Below are 14,911 nucleotides of genomic sequence, written 5' to 3'. Positions count from 1 at the left end.
CAAGATACTTACATACAAGAGAATGAGGTTGGATCCTTCACACCACAGACAAAATTTAACTCAAAATCATTCAAAGATCTAAATGTAAGAGGTAAATATATAAAACTCTTTGAAGAAAACATAGGGATAAATCTCCTTGACCTTGGATTAGCAACGCATCCTTAGATACAACAGCAAAAGCAAAAGATTAAGAAAAAAAAAGATAAATTGTGTTTAATGAAATAAAATTTTTCTGCATCAAAACACATTGCCAAGAAAGTGATCAACCCACAGAATTAGAGATAACATTTGCAAAGAATATTAAAAATATTTGCAAATTACATACCTGATAAGAATCTAGCATATAGAATATGCAAGAAACTCCTAGAACTCTACAACAAAAACCCAATTGTAAAAATTAACAAAGGACTTGAATAGAGATTTCTCCAAAGAATATATACAAATGGCCACTAAACACTTGAAAAGATGTTCAACATCACTAGTCATTATAGAAGTGTAAATAAAAACCACAATGATATACTATATCACTTCCACTGGGATGGCTCTAATGATAAGAAAAAGAAGATAGTAAGTGTTGATAAAGATGTGAAGGAATTGGAAATCTCATACACTGCTAGTGAAAATATAAAATGGTAAAATCAGGTCAAAATGCATTAGCAGTTTCTCAAAATGTAAAAACAGAATTATCATATTATCCAACAATTCCAGAAAATTAAAAACCAAAGAGAAACATGTACACCAATGTTTATAGCAGTATTTGTGACATCCAAAGTATTAAAATAAAAATACTAAAGTCACTCAAATTTCCATCAACTGATGAATAGATAAATTGTGATATAGCTATACAATGCAGTATTATTCAACCATAAAAAGAATAAAGTACTAATATGTGCTATAACATGGATGAATCCTTAAAATCTATAATGCTAAATGAAAGAAGCCAGACCCTAAGATCACATACTGAGAGAAAATTGGAAATGCTATTTTGGAGATAGATATTAGGCAGACATTTGAGGAAACTAGGATTTAGGATCTGGTCCAGTTTATAGGCATATAACAAGACCTCAAAGGCAATTAATAGGATTAGAATTTGACATAGACAGATGCATATAGATAACAAGATTTGTGTTTGTCTTTGACAAATCAAGTTCCAAATGACCTCCCTTCCCCTCTTTTTTTCTTGATAAGAATTAAGGAGGGCCCGTGTTGTGAAGAGCACTGGGTGTTACATGCAACTAATGAATCGTTGAACACTACATCAAAAACTGAGGATGTACTGTATGCTCGCTAACTGAACATAATTTAAAAAAAAATAATTACCTTCTTGAAATTTTTATAACAAAGTTAGTCTTCATAAGAATTCTTGAGAAAACTGGTAGAATATTTACATATCAAAGGCACAGAAAAAGAATGCAAGCTTCTCCAAGAAGTTTTGTTCCCTTGAAGGCCAGAATTTTTACAATACTTATAAAGCCTTTCAAAATAAACAGGGGAGGTCTGGGGTTTGGTAAAAATGATTGGTGGACTTTGAATTGTTTCTGGAGCCATATTGCTGGTCCTGTAAAGACCAGATTGCCAAATAAGAACAATTTTTTTTAAAGATTTTATTTATTTATTTGACAGACAGAAATCACAAGCTGGCAGAGAGGCAGGGAGAGAGAGAGAGGGGGAAGCAGGCTCCCTGCCAAGCAGGGAGCCCGATGCGGGGCTCAATCCTAGGACTCTAGGATCACTACCTGAGCCAAAGGCAGAGGCTTTAAGCCACTGAGCCACCCAGGCACCCCAGAACAATTGTTTTTAATTCCTCAAAGAACTGGGGTGCCGCCTAAGTGATGTCAAGGACTGACACACCCACCCACCTAAGTTGGTCTATTTCTCTTTCCCTCAGTGTACACTTAGCTTAGGAGAGAAGACCTAAATATATTCCTATCAGGTTCTGAATACCAGTTTCAAATTTGGTCAAACCTCTAATCATAAAGTTATTAAATCCTTTCAAATATCTTGTCAGGTTTCAGACAGACAGTAAATATTTCTGTCGTTTGTTGCAGAATTTTTCTCCGCTTTTTCTCCATCAGTGCCCACAGTTCTTGGTCATGTCAATTTGAAGAATGAAGAAGCAGTCCAGACAGAGTGGTAGGGAGCAAAGCAAGGTTTATTGAGCGACAGCAAAATGATAGTACAAAGCTCCCAAGGAGGCAGGGGACCCAAAGGGTTTGCCACCAGAGTTTCTAAGTCTAGGGGTATTTATGGGTTTGTTGGTGGGCTGTTTTAATCTGATTAACCCTCCCTGCACCTGTCATCTAATCAGATTTTTGTCATATGAGAAAGGGTGGAGGGCTCCTTCCAGAGCAGTGTAAAATCCTTTTAAGAGTGGTTTCCTTTTAGGATGGGGCCCTTGTCACTGCCTGCCTGCCTGCCTTCAATTTTCCTTCATCAGTATTAACCTTACAGAACCAAGAGACATCCTCAAAGAGAGTACAAAAGATAATACTATCTTCACAAGATCTAGAGATACTCCCAAAGATAGCCAAAGACAAACCCACAACCTATATGCCCCAAGCAGGCAGAAACCCAAGACGAGTTCTTAGAAATAAAATCAGACAAGCAAGAAGCCAATAGCTATCCTTGGGAGAGAAGATCAATAACCAGTTGGTCTGGATTTGGAAAGGAAAGGCCAATGTGAAATTTTATTTTCTTCTCTTGACGGGGCTCAGGGGGTAATCTATTTACAAAAATGTTGGAGGATCCTCCATGGGTTGAAAAAAGTTCTTTAACTAAAGCCCTTAGTTTGGTCTTTGACCAAGGAGTAAAATATACCTGAAGAGGTGTGCCTGTAGCCTCAGGTGGTCTTATTTTATTTTTTTAATATTTTATTTATTTATTTGACACACAGAGAGAGGTCACAAGTAGGCAGAGAGGCAGGCAGAGAGAGAAGGGGAAGCAGGCTCCCCGCTGAGCAGAGAGCCTGATGCAGAGATCAATCCCAGGACCCTGAGATCATGACCTGAGCCGAAGGCAGATGCTTAACCCACTGAGCCACACAGGTGCCCCAGGTGGTCTTATTTTAAAGGATAACTTTTTAATAGTCTCTTCAGAGTGGAAAAGCAACTCAGGATATTCAAAGGAAGGTAGAGGTGAACAGTAGGGATTACTTCTTATAGTCATAGTCTTTCATTTCTGGTGTCTTTTCTCTTTTTCATTAACCTTCTGCAATGAATCTTTTAATGAAACCATTTTGGAATTTTGAAACCTTTCAGGGGCTTCTGCATGACAATTAAGAGATATCCCATTCTGTTTAATTTGGGAACGCTTACTTTCAATTGTACTTCTTTTTTTTTTAAGATTTATTTATTTGACAGACAGAGATTACAAGTAGGCAGAGAGGCAGGCAGAGAGAGAGGAGGAAGCAGGCTCCCTGCTGAGCAGAGAGCCCGACGCGGGGCCCGATTCCAGGACCCTGAGATCATGACCTGAGCCGAAGGCAGAGGCTTTAACCCACTGAGCCACCCAGGCGCCCCTCAAGTGTACTTCTTAAATGATCATATCTAGTTGGAACATTACTTATAATGGCCACTGTAATTCTAGGTTGTGATTAGTAAGACTTTGCCATTTTTTGTAACTATATATAACCTCCAGGACCAGTCTTTATACATAAAATAGACAGGTGTGCCAAAAGGTGGCACACTCAACCCTCTGGATATAAAGAAGCTCCCCCCACCCTTTTTTAAAGCTAAGCTTTTGGGTTTCTCAGAGACAAACTAACATCTAAGAGGGATATGCTGTGGGGATTGGAATTGTGGGCTGTTTTACACCCAGTGTGTGGAAATTGTCTTGAGGATGGCAGGAAACCCAATCTGGCCAGTTATATAACCAATTTATCCTACCATGGGAATGCTCCTGAGGTGGCAAGTGCTATAACAGCTTTTAAGTTCTTGATACTTCCCATCAATTTTTGCAGCTTTCTGGCTTTTGAGATCCCTATTAGCAACAGGCTTTACTGGACCCAGTCCAGCTTGAGTCGAACCCAGTCCAACCCCAGACCTAATTTGATTTTTAAATCAGACAGTCTGACTCCAGCCTGTAACCACCACCAAGTCCTGTAGAACTTTGGACTGGGGAAAAAACAACTGAATCAACAGAGCTCAACAAATGGGAATGTGAACTGATTCCAAACAAATGAGAAATTGCAGCTGCCACTGGCAGGTCCAATATGGAATCCGGGGCTCTGGAGACAAAACCAAGGGCTGGGGTTTCCAATCAAATGGGATACTGACTGAAAAGCCAATTAAATCAAGAGCTTGATGCAAAGACAGCAGAGCTCAGAACCAAGAGAACGGACTCAGAAATAGTGAAAAAGACAGTGAATTCAAAAGGTTGACAGGATGGCATACCTGTGTTTCTCGTTGTCTCCAAATGCCATCAGAACGGATGCCTGTTGCTGCCCCCAATCTGTTGGACAACAAAATTTCAACTGAGTAAATTTGAACATCTAATTGGCTTTATTCAACAATTTCTGAGTTGGGCAGCATCACATCTAGCAAATAAAAGGCAGCTCTCATGTACCATATAAAATGGAAGGATTTGATAAGCAGAAATTAGACAGGGCAATTGCACTAGCAGATATTTACCCCAACGATACAGATGTAGTGAAAAGAAGGCCCCAATGTTCGTAGCAGCAATGGCCACAGTCACCAAACTGTGGAAAAAGCCAAGATGCCCTTCAACAGATGAATGGATAAAGAAGATATAGTCCATATATATAATGAGACCATGAGAAAGGATGAATACCCAACTTTTGTATCAACATGGACGGGACTGGAAGAGATTATGCTGAGTGAAATAAGTCAAGCAGAGGGAGTCAATTATCATATGGTTTCACTTACTTGTGGAGCATAAGGAATAACACAGAGGACACTGGGAGATGGAGAGAAGTGAGTTGGGGGAAATTGGAGGGGGAGATGAACCATGAGAGACTGTGGACTCTGAGAAACAAACAGGGTTTTGGAGGGGAGGGGGATTGAGGGATGGGTGAGTCTGGTGGTGTATATTAAGGAGGGCATGTATTGCATGGAGCACTGGGTGTGGTGCATAAACAATGAATCTTGGAACACTGAAAAAATAAAATAAAATAAGTATAAAATTAAAAAAAGAAATTAGGCAGGGCAAGGAGGTTATTAGCAAAAGAAAAGAAAGAATTATTTTCAAGGTCATCTTTCTGTAAGGGAAAAGCAGGGAGTCTTATCACACTGATGACCTCACTAGTGCTGATCAGGAAATTCCACTGATTGGTTTAAAATTCCACTCCTGGGAAAGGCTGAAAATTCCACTCCTGGGAGAGGCTGAAACTGCAATTGGGTTAGACAGTGAGTCTTGGTGGGGCTTAGCACAAGTGACTCTGTTTGGAGCCTGTTCTTTCTTTTTGATACTGTAAATAGTTATTATTTACTATGTGCTAGTTATTATCTACTAAATGGAGATACACAGTTGTCTACTGGGATACAGCAGCAGATAAGACAGAGTTTCCTGCTCTTGTAGGATTAGTATTGTGGGGGAGATGGTTAATAACCAAGTAAACAAATAAATTAAACTGAAATAAAGATACCCAACACACCGACATAAAAACAAGACAGAGTTTACGTAGAGTCAACAATTACCAAGCTTCTGAGATAGAATGGGGCATGGGGTTCCTAAGGATAGGGACAAAGGAGAAAAAAAAGAAAAAGTAAAAGGCAGCCAAACATACAGTTAATTTTCTATTACAGTCACAAAGTTACATACCTAATCACACTGAATAACTCAAGTGAATACATTAGGCTCAATGCTTTTATTTTAATGTTTTCTTGTTAGAATTTTTCACCTTCAGAAGGCTTACAGTATAGAGACATTAAGTCCTTCTTGAATTCAAAGGATTAGAGTTACAATTGCTTCTTGTGCTATGCTCTATGGTTGAAGGTCTGAATCTGTATCAGCTACAGAACATATCAAAAGCTTGCATTCCTTTTATTTTGAAGTAAAGTTGATGATGTTATATTAGTTTCAGGTATACAACATAGTGATTCCACAAGTTTCTATGTTATGCTGTGCTCATCACAAGTGTAGCTGCGATCTGTCACCATACACTAGTACAACACCATTGACTATATTCCCTATTCTGTACCTTTTATCCCCATGATTTACTCGTGGGGCTCCTGGGTGGTTCAGTGGGTTCAGCATCTGCTTTGGCTCAGGTTATGATCCCAGGATCCTGGAATGAGCCCCACATGGGGCTCCCTGCTCAGCAGGCAGCCTGCTTCTCCCTTCCTCTCTGACCCTCCCTCTGGCTCATGCTTTCATTCTCTCTCTCAAATAAATAAATAAAATAAAAATCTTTTGGGGGGAAAAAACTTCTTAGAAACTGCAAAATAACTAATGGCTTAAATACTGAAGAAGGCTTCTTCTAAATGGTCTCGTTCTAAATAAAATAATCTTTGCTGTTTTTATCCGTGGCCTTTTCATTTTTTTGGTATAATTTGCCATTTAAAAACACTTTCACCATCGAGAACCACTTCCATTACCTATCCATAGCCTCAGTTCAGGTACCAGAGCCGCACCCCCCACCCCTTTTTAAAGGAGACAGATGTTTATTGAATACCCCACAAAGGGGCAGAGGGCAGGACAGCAAGGGAGGGACTGTCTGCCCTTCAGCCCCTTTTTAACTTGACTGGAGGAAGGGGCTTGCTGAAATAGAAAGAACATTGTATTTGAAGGCAGACATTTGCTCACAGATTTATGCATTTGATTTATAAGTATTATTTGTATTTTATATTAATATTTATAAATATTAATTTTTATTAATAGATCATTTATAAAATTTATAAATATGAATATATTATAACTCTTGCTGTGTGCCAGGATCGGAGGTAGATACAACAGTGATGAAAATGGACACGCTCTGCCTTCACAGAGCTTTCGGTCCATCCCAGCCCCCTTACATTCTTCTGCTTGGGTAACTTTGAACAAGTCACTTCCTCTCTCGAAGCCTGGATTTCCTCATTTGTAAGATGGGCAATAAGGACAGAGCTTGTAAGGATTACAGAGAGCGCAGGTTTAGCCCAAAGCCTGGCATACAGTGGTTACTCCGTAGATTTCGATGAGGACATCCTAGCCAAAAGGTCATGGTTCAGATACTTGTTGATTCATGAGTTCAAATAGTGGCAAATACCAAGGTTTCAGGAAGTCTGGGTACTAGTTCATAGAGAAAACATTTCGGTTCTAATGAACAAATGAGGTCATTTCAAGTCATTGATTATTTTATCGTTTCATTTGTTACACTTATCGGACAGCTGTATTAATTTGTTAGCTGGAGCAAGTATCTCTTCAGTTTGTAATGCCTGTCAGTAGATGATCATTTTAATTCCATAAGGTTGCCAATCACAAACTTAAGTTTCCTAGAACAGGGCTTGCCCCAGTTACAATTTTTAATAAATGACAAGTATCCAGGAGGACACAAGTTCTTTAGAATCCTAGCTACCAGCTTTGACAATAAATGTTTGCTATCACAGATATTTGTTTCAGTTCCCTATCAAACCTACGCAATAAGGAAATGCCCAGCCATCTTTTTCCAGAGGATAGAAGAAAATTGATACTTCTTTCAAAATATTGTTTTAATCCACTCCCCAAAGAATAATATAACTATGCATTTTTAATCACTTAAGTTCTTTATACAGGTACTATGAATACAAATAGTCATTATTAAGATAGAAGCTTAACACAAAGCAAAGGAAAAAAGATTTCCTCTAAGGTGAAGGTAATAACCTGGTTTCACATAATTTGCAAAACAAACAGCAGTTCCCCCCACCAGAGTCATTTGGGAAATGCCCATGAGCAGCAGTGTCAGGGGAGGTGATGGCTTTGCCCACAGAGGAACTCCAGTTTACACAGAGGAAGCTTGAGACGGGAGCAAAATTCAAGTGGCCTCCTAGGCTCATGTGGAAAGACAGCCCCAGTTTAGTTTTTGTCAAGGGAGGTAACTCTCTGGATAAAAGCAGGATTCCAGATGTGTAGCCCAATTCTCTGAATCCAGGGGAGGTGGACATGCCATGGTCCCTTCTCTGTGGCCTGGCTCCCCACAGCAGGAGTGGACCCCTCTGAGGCAGAGGTAAAGCTCATCTCTTCTGCCCACCTCTCATCTTGTCTTCTGTGTTTCCTGTTTTGAGTCTGTTCTTTGCTAACTAAGGCTGGGGGTACAATTCCCTAGCACACTAAAGCAATTATCAGTGGTAGTAACAAAATCAAACTATCTGTCTATCTGGTTGACCAGCTGTTCACCTGAATTCACCAGCCACTGCCAAGAGTCAAGAGCCCTTGTCAACAAGCCAAGTGTTGGCTGAATTGATTTGTTAGTTGACCAACCACTTAATTCAGCGAGAAAGGATCGCACTCAGACAGCACCCGAGTCCCTTCCTGCTCTCCCTTGCTTTTTGGTTAGTGGAAGCAGCAAAACCTGTGATTCCTTACTGAGTATTTGTTTTTACTTTGCTTCTTGAGAACCCTCTTCTCTTTCTTACAAATTTGCTTTGGGTGTGTGTTGGGGGGAATGGAATGTTTCCCAATTAGCAAAAAACCTCAAGTTTGGAAGGGATGTGAAAAATCATCAAACCCCAATAATTCTCTAGTGCTTAAGTCTCCTTTAATTGTTTTCATATTTATTCATGTTGAACGTCTCCAGTGAAGGGATTCCTAAAAGAGATCGCCTACGTTTAGATAGCACAAACTGAGCTGATGTAACTGGGGAGAAAAAAGGGGAGGGCAGAGAAAGAGGTGAAGAGGAGAGGAGGGGGGAGGGAGAAAACTCTACCACTAACTGAGCCCTTACTCCGACCCCAGCCCTGGGCCCACATGAATTACAGACATGTTGTCTGGGCTTGTGGCTCTAGAACAAGAAGCATACTGGAGCAGAGTTAACATAAGGGCATGATTTCCTCACTTCTGCTAAGAAGAGAAGAGCAAGAGATAGTGGCTGTGCGCTAGGGTAGGTTGGCCAGGATCACCAACCTCTCTGTTGCCCTACGAGTCCTCATTTGCACCCCCTGGAGACAGCAGAGTTCTTCTTCCCTTAAAGGTTATAAAATGCCTTTGCTTACACCCTGCATGGTCAAGCAGGGACTGGAATCCAGGCCTGTTTAGTGTTAGAGCCCGAGCTCTCAACAAGGCATCCACAGTTGGTTCTGGCCTACCTTTCACTGGCTTTCCATTCTTCATCACATCTCTGCACTGCATCCAGCTGATGCCACAGCCCCGCAGCAGAAATGTCATTAACCTCCTGGTAGAAGGGAAGTGGTAATTCCCTAGGCAGGTTCTCAAGTGCTCTTGGATTTTTTTTAAAGGTAAGAGGCTGACTTGATTTTTTTTTTTAAGATTATAAAGAAAGGACAGCAAAGTAGCCATGTGAAAGCAAATCCAGGCGACAGGTAGAGGTTGCTAGGGTTCGTGACCCTGTATGGGATGGCCGCTTCATCAGCCAACAATGCAGCCCTCACTTTCCCTGATGTTAAAACCATGCTTCGTGGAAACTTTCCTCTTCCCGCTTCGGTGATACAATGCAAACTAACTAATGTACCTAGGCCCCAGGAAAGCAGTGTCTGTGGTTAGAAGTGAAAGACTGAGGGCAAGTCCGAACTCTTCTCTGCCACTCTCTAGCTGAAGACCATGGGTAAGTGATTTAATTCTCTGTGACTTCATCTGGAAAGGAAGGAAAACAAGTCAGGGCAATCACCTACCAGAAGGTTGCTGCAATGACAGCAGTCTATGTTTTCAGCACTTAGGACATGCCTGGGATCCAATGATGTCCTTCTCATTGGCAGAAAATGCAGCAGCAACCAGGAGTCTGGCTGTGCACGGTCAGACCAAAGCCCTCCCTCCGAGATCTCAGATCCTTATTTGTGCTTTTCAGGGATGGAGAGAAGGTGTTTCTTTGTGCCTTCCCCACACTCTGCTCAACGGGCTCAGAATCTGAGTCACCAGTGGCCAAGCATCCCCTGGGCACCAGAACTCTCAGACAATGCAAATTCCAGGTTAGTTCTGCAAGTCACTTGGAAAGCTAGGACTGGGGCCCCACCGAATGATGCCGAGGACACTGGGTCAATTTTAAAATGGGATTCATTTATTGCCAGGAGCTCTTAGTATGATGAGATCACTGGAAGAGCTTCCTGACTCCCATAATTACATACACAAACACTGCAGGAAGTGGCAAAACAAACGGCACTTGTTGCCAATGCCCCTTCAAAGTAAAGGCAATTTCTTGGTGAACTTACATAAGGTTGGCAGCCCAGAACAGCCAGCAATCTCGCAGCCTTTGTATTTATGGTTTTGCACATTCTAGGCACATGTTAAGTTCTTCTCCTTCCTGGTATCCTATTTTATGGATGAGAGACTGTGTCTCAGAGAAGTTAAATAACTTGTTTCAAAGTCTGACCCTTATGAAGCCATACCCTTGGCTTTGTATAGGGCTCTCTGGCCTGGTAACAACCCTTTTATTAGCCCGCTGCTTTCCGTACCTGCACATGCGGCTTCCCATCTCCACTTGCAGGCATTCGCTTTCTCCACAACTATCTTTTTCTTTATTTCTTTTAAAAAAGATTTTATTTACTTATTTGACAGAGAGAGAGAGAGCACAAGTAGGCAGAGAGGCAGGCAGGGAGAGAGGGGGAAGCAGGCTGCCTGCTGGGCAGAGAGCCCGATGTGGGACTCGATCCCAGGACCCTGAGACTGTGACCTGAGCGGAAAGAAGAGGCCCAACCCACTGAACCACTGAGGCGCCCCTCTCTTCTTAAAAGGTAACAGACCCAGGGATGTGTGGGTGGCTCAGTTGGTTAAGTGTCTGCCTTCAGCTCAGGTCATGATCCTGCATCCTGGGATCGAGCTCCGAGTTGAGATCTCACTCAGCAGGGAGTCTGCCTTTCCCTAACCCCCTCTTGCGCTCTTGCTTGCTCTCTCTCTCTCTCTCAAATAAATAAATAAATAAAATTTTTTTAAAAAGAAGGTAACAGATCCAGTACAAGGAGGTTGAGAAGAGTCAAATGGTTTCAGCCTCTGGCCCTGTCTGAGGATAGCAGTATTTCTTGGGTAAGTACTCTCTCCGTCCTGAACTTTTGGATGGGGCCTATGGCTTGGACCAAGATGGAATTGAGGAGGAGACCTGGGCCTTCTTATCTCATTCAAAAGAACCTGTGGCTTCCTTATACTCTATTGTACATAGTGCCTTAGGCCACCTGCTTCTGAATCTTCTCCCATTTACTGCTGCCCAACATAAAATCTTTTTTTTTTTAACTTTATTTATTTATTTGACAGAGAGAGACACAGTAATAGAGGGAACACAAGCAGGGGGAGTGAGAGAGGGAGAAGCAGGCTCCCCGCTGAGCAGAGAGCCCAATGTGGGGTTCAATCCCAGGACCCTACGATCATGACCTAAGCCAAAGGCAGGCACTTAACGACTGAGCCACCCAGGTGCCCCCATTTTTAAAAAGATTTTATTATTTAGGGGCACCTAGGTGGCTCAGTGGGTTAAGCCTCTGCCTTCGGCTCAGGTCATGATCCCAGGGTCCTGGGATTGAGCCCCCCATCGGGCTCTCTGCTCAGCGGGAGTCTGCTTCCTCCTCTCTCTCTCTCTCTCTGCCTGCCTCTCTGCCTATTTGTGATCTCTGTCTGTCAAATAAAAAAGATTTTATTACTTATTTGAGAGGGAGGGAAGTGCATGTGAATGAGAGAGAAAGAAAGAGAGAGAGAGAGAGAAGAGAGAGCATGAGCAGAAGTACAAGCACAAGCAGGGGAAGCAGGCTGTTCCCAGGACCCCGGGGATCATGACCTGAGCTCAAGATAGACGCTTAAACAACTGAGCCACCCAGGCCACTCACAAAAATTTTTTATTGACCTGATTTTTAAAACTGTGAGAGAGGGGCGCCTGGGTGGCTCAGTGGGTTAAGCCTCTGCCTTCGGCTCAGGTCATGATCCCAGGGTCCTGGGATTGAGCCTTGCATCGGGCTCTCCACTCAGCGGGGAGCCTGCTTCTCCCTCTCCCTCTGCCTGCCTCTCTGCCAACTTGTGATCTGTCAAATAAATAAATAAAATCTTAAAAAAAAAAACAACTGTGAGAGAAAGCACCCCTGCCTCTGAGTTACACCAGCAAGTGCATGCACATGATTTTCTCTTGCTAATGTTCTGGAAACTGTAACAGAAAAAAGAAACTTACTTCTCAACTCCCTGAGAAGCTGAAAGGGGAAAATGCATAGCAGATATGATAGGGATCATAGGTAGGATAGGATCCCTGTATAACCAGTGCCTGAGGAGGGAGAGGAGGGTTCTTTGGCCCGGGCCCTTTATTTTCTAGGTTCTGACTGAGCATTCATAAACTCTTTGGAATGTGCCTACCTTCCTTTTAGATCTTCTTTTCTTTCCAAAATTCCCCAAGTTACCATAGTGCATTCAGAATGAGCACACAGCAGATGATTCTTCTTTCCTTTGTTTTTCCTCTGTCCTGCCTCCCCTTTGTATTCTTCTTCCCCTTCCTTCAATGTCTTGCTTTCCCCAAAGCCTGACATTACTCCTGATGAAATGAAGACACAGGCAGGAGAAGAAGGAGGGATTGGAGCCGTCATAAGTTCTTACTGAAAATTATTTTCTTTACAATTTCAGGCTTTGGAAAAAAAGATGATACTCCTCTACTGAAATAAAAACCCTTCCAAAAACCTGAGCAGGGAATGAAAATCACCCTCTGTCAGACCATGGTCTAGATGTAAGCTAGAACTTTCTGTACTTTGCACGTCTTATCACTGGGTGTCCTAGGGAAGCCAAGGCATGGTAATCCTGCCCTGGGAAAATCAAACGACCATAGTGGAATTTGTGCTTCGAGGACTCTCCTCCAACCGACAGCTAAATATTTTCCTCTTTGTGATGTTTTTTGCTTTCTATATCTTAATTGTTTCTGGAAACATCCTTATTGTTCTGCTAGTTTTGCTCAGCCAGCACCTCCACACCCCCATGTACTTCTTTCTGGTGAACTTGTCCTTTCTAGAGATCTGCTATACCTCCAATATTGTCCCCAAGATGTTGCTGATTATCATAGCCGAACAGAAGGCCATTTCTGTGGCTGGGTGCCTGACCCAATTCTACTTCTTTGGATCCCTGGCTGCAACAGAGTGTCTCCTGCTCTCTGTGATGTCCTATGACCGATACCTGGCCATCTGCCAACCTCTCCGCTATCCTGTCCTCATGACTGGCCCCCTTTGCATTAGGCTGGCTGCCAGCTCGTGGCTCTGCTGCTTCCTCCTTACAGCAATCACTTTGGTCCTTCTGTCTAGACTAACCTTTTGTGGACCCAATGCGATTGATCATTTCTTCTGCGACTTCACCCCTCTGGTCCATCTCTCCTGCATGGACACCTCACTGACAGAGACCATCGCCTTTGCCACCTCCTCAGCAGTAACTCTGGTTCCATTTCTCCTCATAGCTGCCTCTTACTCCTGCATTCTTTTTGCTATCCTAAGAATTCCATCTGGCACAGGCCGGAGAAAGGCCTTCTCCACCTGTTCCTCCCACCTCACCGTGGTCACGGTGTTCTATGGGACACTCATTGCCACGTACCTTGTGCCTTCAGCCAATTCTTCACAACTCTTGCGCAAAGGATTCTCTCTGCTCTACACCATCCTGACACCCATGTTCAACCCCATCATATACAGCCTGAGAAACCGAGACATCCATGGAGCCCTGAAGATGTGCTTGAGTAAGAAGCCAGATTTCCTCCTCAGCTAAGGCAAAAAGGAAAATTTGGATATTCGTCTAAGGGACAATGGATTGGATTGAGTAATTTAGATTCTACATAAATGGCACCACCTATACTGGGAGTTCTTAAAGCCAGATGACAGGATGTCTCCAAGCATGGCTGCAGGTGCTACAGAGTTCTGATAGCCTCAGGTGAACTAGGGTCCCAGGAATGGCTTCAGTAGGTCAAGTTCTGCCCCCTTATCTTCAATAGATCTGGATCCTTGTGCAAAAGCTCACCTTCCGAATGAACTGTTAAAGCTGGTTGCTCATTTATTCAAATATTCATCATGGTCTACTATGTCTGAGGCAGCCCTGAGGCATCTACACATAGGTGATAACAAGAACAAAACCAGAAGCAGTCCATGCCTTCACGAAGCCCACAGTCTCTAGGGAAATGACAAACATTAATCAGATAACTAACGTCAAACTACATACAGAAATCTAAAACTACACTTGTGATTCCAAATTTTAAAAAATAAGATGATTAGTACTTGCCTCTTAGAATGGCTAAAATCCAGAACACTGACATCACCAAATGCTGGTGAAGATATGGAGCCACAGGAACCCTCATTCATTGCTGGTGGGAATACAAAATGGCACAGCCACTTTAAAAGACAGTTTGGAAGTTTCTTATAAAACTACATATACTTTTACTACACAATCCGGTTGTCACACTCCTTGGTATTTACCCAAATGAGTTTAAACTTATGTCTACACAGAAAAAACTTCACACGGATATTTACTGCAGCTTTATTCGTAATTTCCCAAACTTGGGAGCCACCGAGATGTCCTTCAGTGGATGAATGGAACAAATGCACTGATACATGCAGACAGTGGAATATTATTCATTGCTAAAAAGTAACGAGGTCTCAAAATCTGAAATGAATGTTAGTAAGAGAAAGAAGTCAATCATAACACCATAGGATCCCAACTATATGACATGCCACAAAAAGGCCAAACTACGGAGACACTAAAAAGACCAGTAGTTCACAGAGGTTGAGGTCAGGGGAGGGATGAACAGAGAACACAGGATTTTAGGGCAGTGAAGCTATTCTGTATGCTACTACAGAGTAGATACCTGTCATTATACATTTGGCAGAACCAACAGAATGTA

General features: G+C 42.3%; 1 protein-coding gene across 1 annotated transcript; it reads left to right on the top strand.

The window, feature by feature from the left end:
• The first annotated feature begins 12,831 nt into the window (after window positions 1-12,831).
• Window positions 12,832-13,785, top strand: LOC116881502 (olfactory receptor 11A1-like). The gene has a single exon (XM_032881272.1). It carries the CDS (start codon window positions 12,832-12,834, stop codon window positions 13,783-13,785), a length of 954 nt encoding a protein of 317 aa, XP_032737163.1.
• The last annotated feature ends 1,126 nt before the right edge of the window (window positions 13,786-14,911 follow it).

Source organism: Lontra canadensis, unplaced genomic scaffold (assembly GCF_010015895.1).
Source record: "Lontra canadensis isolate GAN:19392208 unplaced genomic scaffold, GSC_riverotter_1.0 scaffold75, whole genome shotgun sequence".
In the NCBI taxonomy this organism is placed as follows: domain Eukaryota; kingdom Metazoa; phylum Chordata; class Mammalia; order Carnivora; family Mustelidae; genus Lontra; species Lontra canadensis.
This window is presented reverse-complemented; position numbering and strand designations above follow the sequence as displayed.

Bases quoted from the DNA above. Each gene is read 5' to 3' on its own strand.
- LOC116881502 (XM_032881272.1), top strand. From the start codon at position 12,832: ATGGTAATCCTGCCCTGGGAAAATCAAACGACCATAGTGGAATTTGTG.